The 19,429-nt window shown below is 42.3% G+C and overlaps 1 protein-coding gene across 1 annotated transcript in view; it reads left to right on the plus strand.

Annotated features, from left to right (window-relative positions):
* Positions 1-19,429, plus strand: part of LOC124173263 (sodium-coupled monocarboxylate transporter 2-like) — a 38,533-nt gene that overhangs the window by 9,845 nt on the left and 9,259 nt on the right. The window contains exons 6-11 of the mRNA XM_046552784.1: positions 160-227; positions 7,084-7,238; positions 9,656-9,796; positions 9,924-10,032; positions 11,976-12,085; positions 14,290-14,473. Of these exons, the coding sequence (XP_046408740.1) occupies positions 160-227; positions 7,084-7,238; positions 9,656-9,796; positions 9,924-10,032; positions 11,976-12,085; positions 14,290-14,473 (767 nt within the window). The remainder of the gene's footprint in view (positions 1-159; positions 228-7,083; positions 7,239-9,655; positions 9,797-9,923; positions 10,033-11,975; positions 12,086-14,289; positions 14,474-19,429) is intronic.

Raw genomic sequence — 19,429 nt, forward strand, 5'->3', positions numbered from 1 at the left:
CATTTAATTAGCACGTGTGCGTTGACGGATGCGATTATTTCGCACCACTCAATTCTATGGGTCGAATGAGAAATACGCAATTGATGAACAAAGGGTGAACACTTCCACATCGGCTTCCATTAAGAGCCATCACTCACGTTACGTTGTTCTTCATTTCAGTGACCAACTTGAACGTCTACATAATTGTGTCCATCGTCTTCGCAGTTTGTGTATTCTACGTCTCAGTGGTGAGTACTCGTGGATAACCTCAAAGCCGCTCCACCCGTTCCGATCAGACCACCCGAGGCCATCTCACTCTCCCTCCATCACTGTCGGGGCCAGCTCTATTAACATCCGAACAAATCCACGCGATCGCCAACGCGAAAGAAAAAACATCAGTGGGCAATGTCATCGCAGAAGTCCTAAATAGTAATGCTGCTGTTTTGGGTCCTTTCCCTCCAATCTCTGATGTAATTCTGAAGCTTTTCGAGTTTGTTCCTAGTATTAATAGTTTAGTTTATGAAGTCGCCTATGATGGTAGGATCTATCATGTCGACACTTCTCATTCAGTTCCTTTTGGTATTTTTTTAACGTTGTATTGCAGAGATTTGATAGCTATAGGTTTTGCTGGTGGGTTTCGTTATGTTGATTGGTTAGATCAAATTGGTATGAATCAATAAGAGTTTGATTGAGAATTACGTGTTTGCGTTGGGTGCGTATCCACGTCTTTCTAAAGTTGTGGCAGTTTTGCTACGATATGTAAATATGTGGGATGTTAATTTGCATGGTGTACAAGATTTAAATGGAGTGCTGCATGTAAATAAAAATTTCCCTCATATTAATGTATTAGATTTAGTACGTATGGGGTGTGGAAGTGAAGTGTGTGTGGCAGGTGATGGTGCAATGCGTGCGTATGAGCTGGTGTGTGCTGCGGGCGTGGAACCGAAGACTATTGTTAAGGAGGTGTCGATGTCGGAAGGACAGTATGCTCGCTAATGATGTTGCTGATCTGGGAATTACCAAGGATATGCAGAAATTAGTTGAGGGTACTGGAGAGAGTCGGGTTCTTATCCCTTACATCTTGGATGCATTGGGTCAGTAGAAATTGATGCAAGCCTTCCCAGAATTGAATCTCACTTTCACTTCCCACACGCTTATGCGGCGTCGAGCCGCTTGTGTGAATGTCAAGTGCATTTGGATTTTCTAAATTATGATACTAGACAATTGGTTCCTAATGGATACAGTGTACTGGTTAAGGGTATTGGTAGGACTCCGCTTCATCATTTACATCGAGGTGGGTTTGATATCCACAGTTATTGTCCCGTGTTAGATGCAAAGGATGCTCAAAGAAGATCTGCAATGCATTTGAGAATCAACGAAAGCTGTAGAGCTGGGCGAATTAAAAATCTGCATCGGTTGAGCAGGGAGGTTGATCGCCGACGCATGATGTGTGATAGGAAATGTCAACAGTGTCCTGTCAAAACGCCGAAGATGTTTCCTCATTCTTTGTACGACATGAGTGGACGCGATGTGGCGGACTGTATGGATATGGCAGGAGCTTTGGTTGGTGCGGGTTCAGTGGTGTATGATCCAAAAATTTTTGTGGACCCAAAAGGGGTGGTAGAGACTCCGGGAGTGTTCTGGGAGAAATTTAAGCGGGATGGAGGTTCGATTTTCTGGGAGATAGCTCATTGAGTTATATTCACAGAATGAGTACTTATTTGAATTGGTTTAAAAACTTCGTTTTTGTTTCTTCTTTGAACAATGCGTATTTCGTGGAGTTGACATCAATTAGAAATGGAATCCAGATGTTTACTGTCCTTAGAAATTTTTGTGAGAATGTACCTAGGACTCTGGTCATGCGGCGTCTCAATGTGCAGGATGACGATGAGGTGCGGATTACGTGGTATGACTACGTGGTCTCAGCGAGTCAGGGTTTGTTTTATCGTCATGTCATGCGAAGGTTTTGGGTGCCAAAACGTTTGTATGAAATGACGCCAATGTTTGCTCTGAGCTTGAAGGCAGCGGAATTTGATTTCCTGGACGTGTTTGTGTACGCTAGGAGAGATTAACCATCGTGTGTGCGTTAATGGACAGGATGTTCTAACCAACGATCCTTTGAGTGCGGAATTGCTTTACATGTTGGCTCATGCAGTGTATGTCGACGCTTCCCGGACCCGTCATGGGCATGGTGCAGTGTTGGCCGCAGTGATTGAGGATATCAAGGCGGAAAGAAATTGCACTGCACTGTTTGAGAATCCCGAGAAATTTTTCATCAGCTACCAGACTCTTTAATGACTACCTCCCTAGTTACGTGAGAAGGCGATTTTGATGAAACGCCGCGAGATTTAGCTCCAACTTTCCCCCATCCACCTAATCTCACGTGAGATATTGTAGTGTATTATAGTGAGAACGTGTACTTTTGGTGTGAATATGTTTATTTATTTAGTTGGATATGTTTTAATAGCTTTCTTTATTTCAATAAAGACTAGCTAAGGCTATAATTTTAGACAAACGAGATCACAGTCAAGAACCACAATGAAAAAATCGAACAATATAATACCGAAATAGTAAATATTGTAATGCGTAAAGTGCGTCCGGGAAGGTTGGAGGTCGAAGAGCAGGTGGGAGAAGTTAATGTATAAAATATATATATATATATTCTGAATTCTATATGTTTCTTCACTTCTATATATATATGATTCTATATGTAATTCTATATGTTTCTTCACTTAACGCTTCTGCCTCAGTCTCTTTCACCTCTTCCATCTCCAAAACCAATATCAACTTCTTAGATGTGGACATACACCTTTCAGATAATAACAAATTTAAAACATCGGTTCACATCAAAGCTACTAACAAACAACAATACCTTCACTACAGCAGTTGCCATCCACCACACACCAAACGTTCCATCCCTTATTCCCTCTCTGTCCGGGGACACAGAATCTGTAATAACCCCGAAGACCTTCAAAAATTCCTATCCAAACTCCACACCTCTCTTCTTCACCGCGGCTACCCCGAAAAACTCTTGATGAACAAAATAAGAAAAAAACCGGCTATTCACAGTAAACCCCGCGCAGACAAACATTACTCTCCTTCTCTGCTCACAACCTACTTCCCTGGTGCTCATTTGCTACAAAACATATTGAAGGACCTGTACCCCATCCTTTCCAAACACAAGTCCACCTCTCAGATTTTCCCGTCCACTCCTCGGATAACATTTAAGAGACCACCGAATTTAAACACCATATTTAAAGCCACCCGCCCTCTCCAAAAGTCGCAGTCAGTCACTATCTCCACACCCTCACCTTGCAATCGTCCCAGGTGTAAAACCTGCAAGATATTCTCTCCACCCCCTGCCTCTTTTCTCCCTAAGCTTACATCTACATCTACATCTACATCTACAAATTACCCTGCGAGCCACCTCAAGGGTGTTTGGCAGGGGGTGATCAATCACCAGCATGCAGCATGCATTTGGACTCCCACATGCACACCACACCGTCCAAGAAACGTCCCGTATAATAACAAACTATACTACTATATGCTGTTAGAAATAGAATATAGAATAGAAATTCAGAAACATGCAGTAAGTTTTACATAGGTTAGTAGGCTACACTACAAGTCATGCAATCTATTTACGCGTTCTATTGCTGCCGTTATAATCTCTTATTGATCGTGGAAAAAATGACATTCGGAATCTGTCTGTTCTGCAATCTATCTCTCTTATTTTATTTATATGATCTGATCTTCCGTAGTACGTTGGCGTCCGCAAGATATGGTTAACTTCGTCAGAAAAGACACTGCTCTTGAATTTATCCAAAAGGTTTAGTCTATTTTTCAATCTACGGTCCGACAGAGATTCCCATCCGAGTTTATGTAAGAGGTCAGTTACACTAACAAGACTATCGTAACGACCTTTCACATACCTGGCAGCTCTTCTTTGCACGCGTTCTAACTCTGTTATTAAGCCTTTTTCATGAGGGTCCCAAACACTGGCAGCGTATTCCAAATGTGGTCTAACGAGGGAAAAGTAGCTAATTTCTCTCACTTTGTCGTCGCACTTTCCTAATATTCTTTTGACAAAACCCATTTTACGATTAGCTTGACCGGTTATTTCTCGAATATGTTTATTCCACGATAGATCATTATTGAGTCTAACCCCTAGATATTTCACAGATTCAACTGCCTTTAACTGCGCGCCCCGAATGACATAGTTACGCTGTAGGGAGTTATTCTTCTTCCAGAAATTCATTACGACGCATTTTTCCAAATTTAATTCTAACTGCCAAGCATCGCACCAAGCTTGGATAGCAGCAAGGTCATTCGTTAGTTCATCTATATCTTTGCTGGAACGAGTTTCTCTGTAAACTACAGCGTCGTCTGCAAATAATCGTAACTTACTCTGCACTACTTCGCCAATGTCGTTTATATAAAGAAGGAATAGGAGTGGGCCAATGACACTACCCTTAAATGCCTACCGATTTTCCCCTCCACTACTTGTACTTCCACCAACATCATTTACCTTCTTCACTGTAATTTCTGCCCTGCTTTCTATATTGGCCAATGCACTACCCCTCTCAATCTCAGAATTAACAATCATCGCGCCTCCTGTTGTCCATCTTCCCCCCACTCCTCTCTACCAGTTCCTACACATTGTCTTTCACATGATTCCATTTTCAATCAATGCTACAAAGTATCCATTATTGCCTCCCTCCCTCCCACCGACTCCGCCCTCAACCTCCACACCCTCGAATTGGCGTGCATTTGGCACTTTCAAGCCAATAGCATTCCGGGTCTGAACGTCGCATCCTAACCCCTATTCCTAACTCCCCCTCCCCATACACCTCTCCCCTTACCCCTCTTCTCCCTTTTCCAACCCTCTCCTTTCCTCACCATTCATTCTTCAGCTGACGAAGAAGCCAGAAGTGCTTCGATAGCTTCACAAGTTTATTTATTCAATGTGAGTGTTTCTTTTTTGTGTCTCTGTGTGTAACGACATTAACTTGAACTATTTATATTACGTGCCACGTGCATTTCGTATTTTCCAATACATTGTATATATATATATATATATATAGTTCAAGTTAATGTCGTTACACACAGAGACACAAAAAAGAAAAAACGCGTATGGAGAAGAGCGCGCGCGGGCCGAGCAGACGACAAATTGTGTCGTCTGCTACGCGGTGTTGAGAAAAACGGCAACACTGTGGGTGCTAGGTAGTCGGCGAGGCGAAGGAGACCGCTCTCTCGGTCTGCAACCTTCCCGCTGGACGCACCTAACTTGAACTCTCCTGACGTGAATCAATTCTCAGTGTTGAAGCATGGACTTCGGAGTATGTGGGTTGTATGATTGTGTGTGTGTTAGCGTAAGGTATGTGGCTGTTGGTTTTATTTTGGTTGAAAGGGGAAAGATCAATTTATTGTTGTAATTTTGGGGGCACCCATATTTGGGACTATTCATTGGACATTTGTCTCCGATTTATTTATTCGTGTGTGTGAGGTTCGTCGAGTGCAGGGGTATTTGTGATGTTTTGGGGGTCAGTGGATTGGAGTTGTTAGGGTGGATCAGGGAAAATCTTATTTTGTTTAATGGAATTGTCATTTTGTAGAAAACCCAAAATGTGCAATTGTCAAATAAATGCCGAAGTTGTGGTACGATTTGTTTTATAGAAGTGATTCTCTTTTTTTTTGGGTTTATTGATCCCTTGCGTGACGTGTCCCGGACGAATCCTTGTGGTTCTTTTAGTTTTAATTAAATAATTTCTCCACTGCTAGCTAGTCGCGAGCACATTTATGTAACGCGGAACTACCCTCGTCTTTTGGGTTCCGAGATTTAGCATGGGTAGTTGTAGAGGGGTACAAATGGCGTTACAATATTGGAATTCATAATATATAGAATCACGTATCATTCCCTTTTAGTCCACGGTTACTCACGTTTGGTCTCGGGAGAAACTACTCGACCTGACGAGCTCACGTGATGAATCATCTGCTCTCCCAACCTCGCTCTGATTTGGCCACTCAAAGCCTTTTCTATTGGCTTCCAGGTACAGCTGCGTGTTGCGCTTCGTCTCGCAAGCTTTCGCGTCCGTTACAGGGCGCATCATCAGGCGATGAATGAGGTTTCATCGCCATATGATGCGCCCTGTAACGGACGAGAAAGCTTGCGAGACGAAGCGCAACACGCAGCTGCTCCCGGAAGCCGTTAGCAACGACGCCCCTCGCTGCGAAAACCTACGTTCGAAACTCAAAACCTTTGCCACAAGTAGCTTGCCGTGTGACTTAGCGCGCTGCGATACAATGGACCGCGAAATTTGACAATGATTCTTGAAGGACAACAATGAAGCGAGAATTGCCGAGACTCATTTGAGAATGGCTGAGGTTATTCTCGAACCCCTTACCTATATGAACGCCTCACCTAATTAATGGCCTGCTCAAAACAATATATGTATCACAGTACCCAATTCCATTTCGATGACACCCCATGATGAGTCAAACTTTCAGCATTACATTAATGAAGATAATCATATGGATTTGCAATCAGTGAGAATAATGAACAGCGCTCATGAGTACCCAACCCGCATACCACCCTAAATGTGTTGCTGCATGTGGCATCACTACACCTGCTTTTCGGATGTTGTATTTACAGTAAACTAATCTTCTTAATGCTATTCATTACGAATAGTGCTTTAACTCCCAAAACTAAGGCTAAAAAATTGTAAATTTTTCAATTAATGGACAAGGAAATATTCCTGAAATTATATGCTTGGAAAAATGTCGAAAGGAGTGAAATTCTGTATGCTAAAAAAATGTTTGATTACCTATTGTCATAGCGTAAATTTAGAGAGCATCAGTTTTTCCTCAAGTAAAATGCGCAGTGAAATTTGTGAATGGCGATGATAATGACGATGGTATGCCAAGCGAAGTGTTCCCGCGTGCCTTCCTGGAGGAGACACAAAATTCTCAGGTGAGGCTCTCACCTTTTCACCTCAATCAGTGCAAAACGTCGTCGGGGGTGGTGTGGTTGGAACTAGGGAAGCGAAACTCTGAGGACTAGTAGAACTGCATTCGATTCGCCTCACAGAGAAATCCCTTCCATTTCAGGGAGGAATAAAGGCCGTCATATGGAGCGACACGGTGCTTTTCGTCATTCTGGTGGGCACCATGGGCGCAATAATCGGACGGGGCATTTACATTGACGGCGGAATACAACAAGTCTGGAACGACAACCTCAACACCGGCAGGCTGGAGATTTTCAAGTAGGTGATGAAAAATTGCACTAGGTGTCCTATATTTTCTTTGCCTTTGCTTCCGAGATGGTAGCAAGAGGTAATTGATACGAGTAACAACAAGTAACAGCTTGTTAAAAGTAAATTGAACAATTTATAAAACAATTGCAAGCAAAAGTTGAGGGTACATTAAATCAAGAATAATCCACATAATAATAATATCCTTCGCTTACCGCCGAACTATGGTAGACGTGATCACGAGATGAAAATAACGGAAATAGATTGCATAACAAAGAGATTTAAAATCTCATTCATTCCCTCGCACTATTAAGGATAGCAACGATGCCCATATTAAAATAAATGGCGTCACTCGCTAGGACCTTGCATATACTGACTAAAGAAATTACTAACCGTTGGCAGGTTTTTCCTTGGCATTAATGTGCACGTTTTTTGTTAATATGAGTAGTATTTTTATGACTGTGTGGTGCGCATGTCCTCTTACATGTTGGCGATTTGTCACCTCCTGCAAAACAAGCTAGGGGTGGTTTGCATGGTATTATGTAGATGTAGAGGGCTTGTGACACTTAGCATACCCTTTCCCTGGAACAGCTCGCACTTCAAGGTTTTGTGTTCGGAGCATCCGAAAGCTTCAGCCGGCCCTTGAGCGTTAAGATTATTTGAAAAGTAAAAAATCCATGCTTATAGTACAGTCTCGGATACGAAAATCTTACCACCGAAACTTTTTTAAGTCTCTAGACTTAAATCCGAATTGACAATGCTGCCGAACCACGCCTCTGCTCGGAGATCAACAAACCCTTGACTGGAGGCTGCACTGGAGGAGGGTGGGGGAATACAGGCCTGGGGGTGCGAAGGGATGCAACGCAGCGGGGAGGTAAGGGTAGGTGGGAGGGTGATGTGATGTGGTGAACAAATGCAATTCCTGATTCGGAAAGTGCTACTGGTTACATTGAGGAGATCCTACCTAATTTACCCGAAAGACCGGAGAGATAATGACCTAGATTTTGAGTTATTAGGGCCACCCACGCTCTTAACTCTGGTGATTTCAAACATGCAGTCTTGCTTTTAAAAATTAGTTCTTTATGAGCCAGAGGAGACAAGGTTATTCATGCTGCCAGATACAATTTTACAAGACAGCATTTAGTGCCACAGTCCTTGTTAAAAGTCCTAGTGCACATCTTGTGTATTTAGTGCCACAGTCCAAGCAAGAACTTCGAACTCGGCATCGGCGGCGGTGTGAAGTCATCGACCGTCAAACCAAAGGCCGAGGGTTCGAGTCCCGCCTGAGTAGGTGGCTGCTATCCGCGGCATGAGTGCTTGTGATCGTCCCACGTTCAGATTCGTTGGGTTCCCCCGCTGTTAAGGCCATAACATTTTCGTGGCGATGAGTAAAAATAAAAAAATATCAACAGGATTTCAATGCTAATAAAACAGCAAGTTGCCACGTCTCGGCACTGCGGTCGATTCCATCGCAAATTTTCGTTTGACGAAACGCTTTTATTTTAGTGACATAGACGATTTGTTTGCTGCGAACAATCAGAATGAGTTCAAGCTGTATTACGGACAAACTGCAAGTTTTAGGAGCTAAAACTATGGAAATACAATGCGCTTTATGTAGTGGAACACGATTTTGCACGCAATTAATAGATAAGTTACTTTTTGAGAAAAAATTAAAAAGAGAGAAAAACTACGCGGCAGAGGATTTAAAAACTGTTATTATAGTATTTTATATATTTAAAATAGTATTTTAGATGATAATAATACTAATAATTACTATTAATAAACTCTCTGGTATGTATTTTTGCAAAGGAATTGGTTATTTCGCTTGGAAAATCCTAAATTCCCCTTACATACGCCTTGTCAAGCGAATCCCAGAGCAGCAGCAAATATCTAGATACACCCGGATGATTGCAACGGGAATGAAGTACCATTAAGCCAAACTATCAACGGATCAGGCTAAAAATGACTTCAAACACAGTTTCACGGCGAAGCGACCAACTGTAGGCGGTTTCTGCGACTTAAATTAGAATCAATGCAATGCAGTTGTCGATGGAGCTGTGCGTTTTCCTCTTGTATGCGCTTAAGCTCGGCGAAGCCACTTTCACAAAAAACGGACTATTAATCTAACAGTCGAGATCACCAATGTGGAGAGGGATAAATTAGAAGATCTCCACGTTTTATCTAATTAATTTAATAGTCCTCATTAAGCAAGTAAAGGTCCTTCACAATCGGAGTCTCAGACTTGGATACATAAAAAACGGCCCGGTCTCCTGGAAAACAATAAAAAATATAATGGCACCACTTACGGTGGCCACATTCCTATACACTGTGTCGCTGTATTTAATACATAAGACTATAGAAGCAGCTGAAACTCCAAAATATTGCTGAACTATGGTGATAAACTGAATGACTTGTTTCTCCCTTCGCAGCTTTAATCCAGACCCCACGATGCGCTTAAACTTTTTATCGGTGTTCATCGGAGGGATATTCTATTGGACTGGAATCATGGCTGCCAACCAGAGCGCAGTCCAACGACTCCTGACTCTGCCGTCCAACAAAGAAGCCACGAAGTAAGACTCTTCACTTTCACAACTTCACAATCAAGGCTAAGGCTAATCATCATCAAATTGATGATGGAGGAACGCAAGGATTTCTAACCATTCCGAATTAATGTCGGTTTACCCTATGTTGTTGCAGGTGCATCTGGTTGGCAGCGTTCGGCAATGTTTTCATCACATCCGTCCTCTTCTTCGTAGGAATGCTCCTCTACAGCGGATACAAGAATTGCGACCCTTTGTCCGCCAAGGTAACGAATTACGTACAGTTTACAGCACAATATTATCCCCCATATGCCGAAAAGCGCAGTTAACAACGAAATTTATACCAACCAACCCGGCCTATACCAACAAATTCAACAGACGAGAACATTACTCCCTTCTCTAATCCAATTCATGCACTTGGTCCTCTTCCTTCCTCGCTGGCCAGACAGCCTTTAGTTAATCACAGTTTTCAGCAGCGCCAATTACCACATCTTTCCCCTCCCCCTCCTCTGCTCTCTCCTCTCCTAACGCACCAAACCTAGAACTTCATTTTTTCTTAGCCATTCCAGCCCGATTTCAACTCTCCTCTATTATCACGTCTTGAGCTCACCCTCGTTGACGGCGCTCACGTTTTCCGTGCTGTGCTCCCCATCACGTAAGCCTTTTCCTTACACTACAGTGCACAATGATTTTCTCAGTCTATCTTTACACAAAATCCCACAAATGACAAATATAACTGATAGTGGTGGCATTGATTGTTTTGGGTTCATCGACAAAGGATTGTATTAGCACCACATATTCTTTCAAATATCAACTGACATCTACATCATACCCTGCGAACCACCTCTAGGGTGTTTGGTAGGTCGTTACCAATCACCAAAATGAGGAAAGCAAGTCAATCCCCAAAAGCCCACTCACGCTAAGGCAAAACTTGCCGACGGTTAGTAATTCCTTCCGTAAATGCATACTCGGTTAGAACTTTGGAAAAGTATTGCCATGCAATGAGTTGTCCTACCTTGTGCGCCATTAATTTTATAAAGCAGCCAAGAAAGAAAACACCGTTGCTACACTTAATAGTATGAAGAAAGTAAGATAGATAGTTATTTCACCGCCCAAAATTACGCAAATACATTGATTGACAGTGAAAGGATGACACCTTAAATCTCTGTTTTGCAGTCTATTTAGAGCGCAGAACATTATTCCTCCGAAGGCGCGTCTATTTTGCTGTCCCGGTGAGCCAACTCACCCTAACCACCCAGTTTACAATATAATAAATTTTTGTGCCATTGTGTGTGTTGTTTGTGATAGCAGAAAATTAAGGCGAAAATAGATTTTTCAGTAAGACTAAACTAATACATTCATTTTTAATTAATAAATCATTTTTTTAACATGTAAAAAAATTTAGTTTATTTTTTCATTTTATTAATATTTTTTTCTTCCATTTTTGCATTATATATCTTTTTTTAATGTTTTTTATTGTTATATCTTTTTTTTATTTAATGCAAGTAGCGATTTTTTTCATTTTTTTTACTAGTAAATTAACAATTTAATTAAAACCTTAAACACATGGCAAGTTTTTCTAATCCTACAAGAAAAATAGACATAGGAAAGACTCATTGACGAGTTATTTGGTAAGGCAGTTTATAAGTGGTTGGAATTGCAGTCTATTTAGAGATGACGACGTACATTATATATGTCGCAGGCTAGAAATTTTTCAACTATATTTTATTCGCAAATACAGTATTGTCAAAAAGGAATAAACACTAGGAAAGATAATCACGATCGTCATTCAAAATACACTCCACGCCTACAGTGACTCCCATTCTGTTGCTTGCGTTAGGAACATTCCTTCAGGTGATGCCTCACGGTTAGAGGACAGTCATCGCAGTTGAGAGGAACCCTCTACTGAAGTTTCTTCCCAACATACTATGTATTCCTCAAAACACTATCAAGATAACTCGAACAACTTTCACTGATTCCATAACCTCCACGAGTTCCTCTTATTATGTGCTTTCCATTGCATGGCAACCCCTACATTAGATTACATCGTCCAAGTTGCCCGATTTCATGAATTTCGTGGCATATCAACTACAGTGAAATTATTACATTAATTACTTTAATTTAGGCTTTGTTTTCAGCATGGAGATATTTCCACGAGTGTGATTTCAATCGCCTCACTTGACGCTAACATTCCCCCTTCCCTCTGCAGTTGATCGAGCGCTCCGATCAGCTACTGCCCCTCTACGTGATGGATACCCTGGGCGAATACCCTGGCGTCCCCGGCCTCTTTGTGGCCTGCGTCTTCAGCACCTCCATAGGGTGAGTACAATACAGCAGGGTTCCTAGAAAATTTCCAAGGAAAATTTCCTGGAAACCCTGACTTCTTTCACCGAAAAATTAAGGACTTGAATATGAACTTGGTGAGAACCCGAAGTCACCGAACTCAAACCAATATCTCCTCTTTTTGTGTTAACGGCTGGTGTCCATGCATCCCCCCACACTTCTTTTGAGGGTAGACTGTATTGTACATGCTCAATTCGAGGAAATATAAACTCACCAGAGCTAAATCACAATCAGTAAGCAGTTAAAAAAAACATGATTGGATAATCGTTGACGGCTTTCTTTCCTCAAGCATAAGCGAGGCAGGCGCTTGTATTCTTAGGTACCTCTTCGACGCGCACTTTTTCTTTCTTTTCTTATTTGCATCTACATACAACCCCGTTAGCCGCCTCATTAAGCGCGTGGCTCAGGGTGCTAGGAGACCAGCCGTCAGCAAATAAAAAGGAAATGTTCTAACAAAAACCCGCCTAGCATTAATATAAGTCCTTTATGGTTCGGAGGAAAAACGATTCGAATACATATTCCTTAGGCAAAATCTCTTTTAATTTATCGCTTCTGTCGGTCCTGGAAATTAGTGGGGTTCTGATATTATATGCTCTGTATCGCTCCGAAAGATGGCTATTTTCAATTGGTCAAGCTATCTGAGCCTAGCGCGCAGCCTCAAGGGTCTCCAGAGGCGACCAGCCTTATTTGTTTAACATTTGCGTAACGCTTTCTGTGCGCCCGTAGTAGTTTTTGACGAAGCACGCATTTTGTATTTTTCTAAGTTTATAGTTCTAAGGAATGGCTTCTAAGCACTTTTTCTGGGACGGTGGTAGTAGCAGTATTTTGTTTTTGCCTCGACAACTAAGGTCATTTGCACCACCGACAATCCATAAAATTAAAATTTTATAAGGTATGTAAAAAATCATTTAAACAGGCTTTAAAAATTGAAATAAAATGGGTCGTCAGATGATGAAAAGGTAGGAATTTGAACGCTCTTAATTAATATTAAAAGCCTTATGACTCGGCTGATACAGTCCGGATCGTCTCGTAGGATGTGCCATAGGTCACCCTCGATGTTCTGCCTATGGCGCACAGAGCGGTATTTCTCACATTCTGTCAGGAGATGTCTCACAGTAATGGGAGAGTCGCAATCATGAAAAAGGGGTGGAATTCTCTCTTCAGCGAAGAGATACGAGTGGGTGAGAGCGCAGTGCCCAATTCTCAATCGCGTGATTGCGACCTCCTACCTGCGATTCCTCCTGACAGACGTGGGCCACGCTGAGATTGCGTGTAGTTTTTACCCGGTCAGAGAGCGCCAGGTCTCTTTCCACTTTTCTAAGGCTATGTTTTTCAAAGTGGCCTTCAAATCCTCGTATGGCACTAGCACAGAGGCAGCAACGACGTTTTTGAGAGCTCCTTTCGCGGCTGAGTCGGCCCTTTCATTTCCAGCAATACCCACATGTCCAGGAACCCACAGAAAAAGATTTTCACTCTTTTCCGATCAAGGGACAGTAGTTTATTTTGAATTTCCTGGACGATTGGGTGACAAGGAAAACTGGAAATTGCCTGCAGGGCGCTCATGGAGTCGCCGCAGATCATAAAGGACGCGTTTACATTTAGTCCCACCTGGAGCCATCTTTCTGGCGAACAGTTCTGCCGTGTCCCCACTACACAGCGGACTGTACTTGGCCTTGAGAGTTCCATGGTGTGACGAGACCACTGCACACCCGCTCCGCCTTCGATCCATTAGTGTAAACAGGGATGAAGTCGGTGAATGAATGGCGGTGCATTATTTCCTTGAAGCTATGCTGGTATTCCACGGCAGTTGTCAACGATTTTAGGTTATTGTGGAGGACAAAGCTGATCTGTGGGAATGGTACCTGCCAAGGTGGGTTGTCCGAATTCCCAATGAGGTACACTTCTGGAAGTATAAAAGTTCTGCGACGGATCCCATATGCTCGCAGCACAGAAATGATGCTTCAATAATCTACTAAGCTTGCTCGCTGCAAGGAGTGGCCGGAAGAGTACGAAGTAGCATCCCTCGTATACTTTTTCATCCGAAAATCTTCCCACACCACGCCAGCTGGTGTCCAAACACCCCCTGCCAAACGCCTAATAAGGCGGCTCGCTGGGTAGCACTTAGGTGTATAAATGAACTCACATAAGCACCGCACTTACCTGCGTGAATTTCTTTTCAGCGATGCGGCGACCATGCTGAACGGCATTACAGCCATCACGCTACGGGACTTCGTGTTCGGGGTTCTGCACAAGGAGTTGACCGACGCCCAAGCCGGGACCCTCTCCAAATACATCAGCCTGGCCTACGGAATCGCGAGCTTCGCTTTCGTCTTCCTCGTCGCGAACGTCGGAGGGATGGTACAGGTACGATTTCAAAACGGCTACTATCCCAGTGCGGTATCTCCTCTGTCGATTAAATTCAATAGATGCACTTAATTCTCATGGAACAGATTGCTCCAGAGAGAAAGTAGATTAAATTTGATTGCCTGGTGTTACAAACCTTGGCTGTTTTTCATATGACTTAGTTTTAAGTGAATCACTTCCTCAAGACAATAAGTCAACAATCTGAAGGTTCCCTTTTGCATTCTTTCGCGCTGCGGTCACAGAAGAGTAATGGGTTACACCATTTACCTGAATATGATAAAGGTAGCCGCAAAGAGAGGAGTCGTTCCGAATGGAGAGTCAACCGTACGGTAGGTATACCCGACAGCAGCGCCACAACGGATAATTAAAGAACTACGTGCAAATACGCAGGCACACCACTAAAACAATAATGAAGCAATGGCGGGGAATGCACAAAAGATTATAGAGGAATAAGAAACAATTTCATTGAAATAAACATGTTTATGAAGATATTGTACGTAGGGATATAAAGTACATTACTATTACAATTTGAGTGAAAGAGATAAATTTTTAGATTCGCTCAACTATAAACAAATAGGAAACTCCTCTTTAATGCAATTAAGATAAATCGACAGAAAGAGTAAACATAATCGGTAGACTCATAGATTTTATCAATTCCTCAGTATATAATCAAAAACAAATCCACATAAAGAGTCAACCTTTTTGGTAGACTACTAGATATCACCAATTCCTCAGTATGTAATCATAACAAATACACATAAAGATAACACCTTTTTGGTAGACTACTACATCTCATCAATTAATTGGGAGAAAACGACAATTAGAAAGTGGAAGCAGTACCAATATTAGCCGTACGTGGCGCTGCCGTCGGGTATACCTTGAGGTTGACTCTTTCTCCATTCTCCAAAGGGAGAGGAGTGGAGAGGTGCGTTATTGAGAGAGATCTTCGGATACAACGGAGACATTTGCTGGATGTGCACCGCACGCGTCCATCTTTGTAAGCAACAGTTTCGCCGGAATTGCAGCTGGCTATTTCAGGACTATGACGAAGAGCCAGCTGCAATATTGTTCGAAAGGGAAGACGAATACCAGCGACTCAACTCGTGGAAAAGAGTTCTCAAACCAACTCGGAAGAAAAAAGAAAAATACCAGGGAGGATGAACGAATGAGAAGACACCGTTCTCTTATATGGACCAATGAAAAGTCACCTGAATCGAAAAGATGTGTATAAAACCACTTACATTCACTTGAATCTAGAAGACTGCACCCTGATCAGGATGTTTCCCTCTTCACTCTCCTCTGCCCTGTTTCCTTGATCCTGCTGTAACCTTTTCAGATAAAAATTTCTATTTTAAGTCCATCACTCCCGACATGCTTAATACATTTCTCGTTCGGTCTAAAACCATTTCTACTGGTGTGGATGAGATGTCATACACAATGATAAATAAGTCTTATAAGAAATATGATTTAATGCTTTCCCGGCGAATAAAGTGGGTAAACTTTTCTCGGGATTCCCACCGGGTTAGTGTTTAAATATCGGCCAACGTTTCAAGTACCGTCTCGGCACACATCTTCAGATGAGTAGTAGTAGTGTTTCTTTTATAGGGTGCGTCGGCGGCTAAGGCCATTTTGCACCACTCACTGACTGGTATTGATAAAGGGGATTAGGCCCGTTCTGAAATTAACGTGTCAATAATTTACAAGAGGTATCATTTATATTTTATTGAAAAGTCGAGTTGAGTGTAGGAATGCTATCAGTCGGGAAATGTTTTCGGGAGTGTCTCCTAGTACCTCAGCTAGGTTGACTCCGAGGTTGTGATTCACCCGTGCAGTACGATATCTTGCACAGTCCGTCAGTATATGTCGCACTGTTAGTGGACAATCGCAATTTAAGCATTGGGGCTGTATTCTCTCTTCGGTGAAGAGGTATGAATGGGTTAATAAGCAGTGACCAAGTCTTAAGCGTGTTAAAACCACTTCCTCCCTGCGGACATTTCTTATAGAGGTCTGCCACGCAGTTATTACGGGCTTAATATCCCGAAGTTTGCTATTTTGGATTTCGAGCCATTGCGTCTTCCAATTTTGTCTAATCATACCCCTCATGGCATTCCCTAAATCTTCCGCTGGCATTAACTGAAAATCTGTATCTGGAGACCTGAGCGCATCTTTGGCTGCAGAATCTGCTTTCTCATTCCCTGGTATGCCCACATGTCCAGGGACCCAAGCGAAGCTTATAGTGGTCCCTTTTTTACTCAGGGATAACAGAGTGCTTTGTATGTCCTGAACAATGGGGTGACAAGGAGAATAAAGAGATATGGATTGGAGAACACTGTATGAATCTGTACAGATCATAAATGACGCAACACTGTTTTCAATGGATCGGAGATCAATCCTAATGGCAATGAGCTCAGCCGTAAAAATGGAACAGTACGGATGCAATTTTGCCTTAAGGACTCCATGATATGGGGATACCACTGCGCACCACAGGCGGTATCCGATTTGGAACCGTCAGTGTATACGAACGTAAATTCGGAGTTTTCGGCGCGGAATTCCTTAAAACGTTGTTGGTACTCTCCCGGCATAGTAGTAGATTTAGAGCAACGAGTAAGATCAAGTCTCAAAGCTGGCCGGGGAATTAACCGCGGCGGCACGTTACTGTACCCAGTGGGGTACGTGGCGGGCAAGGTAAAATTGCGTTCTGCGATTAGGTTTCTGAAGCGAACACTTAGAGGTTTAGTGGATCTTGTCTTTCGGTTAAAAAGGCCTAAAAGCAGTGGGTGAGAAATAATGTTAAAACAGGGGTGGTTCGGCGCGGATAAAATTTTTGTGGCATAATTGCACATCAACGTCTCTCTGCGATTGACTACGGGAGGCTCTCCTGTATCGGCGTAAATGCTCAAGACAGGGGAGGTCCTGAAGGCACCGGTTGCTAAACGCAGTCCAGTATTATGAACCGTCGAGAGCGGTTTCATGTAGGTCTCACGGGCGGATGAGTACACAATCGATCCGTAGTCTAGCCTTGAACGTACTAATGCTCGATACAGCATTAGAATTGAGGTACGATCCGCGCCCCATGTCGAATGTGACAGAAACCGTAAAATGTTCAGAACTTTGAAGCAATTGTCTCTTAGAGTTCGGAAATGTTCGCGCCAATTCAGGCGCCGTTCAGATGAGTGCCGAGACGGTACTTGAAACGTTGGCCGATATTAAAACATTAACCCGGTGGGAATCCCGAGAAAAGTTTACCCCCAAGTCTTATAAGGTTATTAATCTAATTAATTTTTACCTTTTTAATCACTCACTGCAATCCTGCAAGTTTCCTATCCTATGGAAGTCCTCTTTGGTAACACCGATAAAAAGGTCAAAAATCCCTTAAACCCGTCTGATTAACGACCAATCTCTATTCCTTGTACCCTCTCTGAAGTGAAAAATGGCAAAGAAGAAACTTAGTGCTTTCACGTGAAATATTTATTCATACATTTACACGACCATGGTTTCAACGTAAGACGTCATCATCATTGTTTCAACGTCTTATATTGAAACCATGGTTGTGTAAATGTGTGAACATGTATTTCATGTGGAAGCACAAAGTTTCTCCTTTTTCATAATGAAACGCTTTCACAAAATTACGCCTCATGCCATCAATTCCCCCTCTAAAACTTTATAGCGTGTTGTCTATTTCCAACTAGTTGAATTTTTATAAACAGATCGGAGGAGAGAGCGATCATGAAACTCTGCAAGTGGACATTAATAAAATGGCAGATTGGGTGACTCAGAACGGGATGGATATAAACGTAATTACATGTAAGCTTATATCCTTCGGCAACAAGATAAATTCTACCAAAAGGGGCTATCAGTTCTTAGGAAACCCTATTCCTAGGTAAGACAACTGTAAATACTTAGGTGTCCACCTGTCTAAAGATTTGAATTGGGGGCTGAACGTTCAATATACTGCTAAGAAAGCCTTCAAGAAACTGCACTGGGTGATGAGAAATCTAAAGGGAAGCAAGTTTCGCACGAAGGAAATGGCGTATAAAACACTGGTTAGGCCTATCCTAGAGTATGCCTCAATGGTGTGGGATCCCTATGAGGTGGGACATATAAAGGCCTTGGAGAGAGTTCAAAGAAAAGCGGCTCGATACGTTTTGGGTAGGCATCGGAGGATAGAGAGCGTATCAGGCATGTTAAAAATACTGGGGAAGAATCTTTGGAAAGTAGGAGAAAAAGAAACCGACTCTGCGGTATGTATAAAATATACAGAGGGGATAAAGCATGGACGGAATTAAGCAATGAAGTGGGAAAACCTAATTTCATTGGTAGGAACGATCATCAGTTCAAAATCAAATGCCGGGCGCAGAAGACCAATGTTAAAAAATTTTCATACCTGAATGAAACAATTGAAGATCGGAACAGATTGCCTGCAGAGTTGTTTGAGCCCTTTCCTAGTAATGTAAAAATATTTAAGAAAAAGCTGAAAAAGTATTCATTTTTTAGAAATTGTAATTAAATTTTAAAATTTGTACAACTGTCTAGTTCATATGTGACTTTGTGGGGATGTTGTGTTTTTCTATTTTGTATATACATGTTACCACCCGGCCAGTTGCCAAATTGTAACTTATGCAATAATAATAATAATTTCTTTCCCATTAACACAGTTTTGATCCATTCTGATCTGGATTCCGTAATTACTTCTCCACTCAGTACGCTTTAATAAAAATTACGGACGGCTTAAGCCACGCCATTGAAAAAATTGATAATACAGCTGGTTTTATTCGATTTTAGTGAGTCATTTGATCGAGCAAATCACACTCTACTTGATAAACTGAAAATACTGAACTTCTCGTGCTCCGAGCTTAATTGGTTCCATTCTAACTTAGTTGATTGCTACCATGCAGGGAGTGACAGTCACTGTAATCTTTCAACTTGAGCAGCAGTCGCCAGCGGTGTACCCCAAGG

The sequence above is a fragment of the Ischnura elegans genome, chromosome 1 (assembly GCF_921293095.1).
Source record: "Ischnura elegans chromosome 1, ioIscEleg1.1, whole genome shotgun sequence".
Classification (NCBI taxonomy): Eukaryota; Metazoa; Arthropoda; class Insecta; order Odonata; family Coenagrionidae; genus Ischnura; species Ischnura elegans.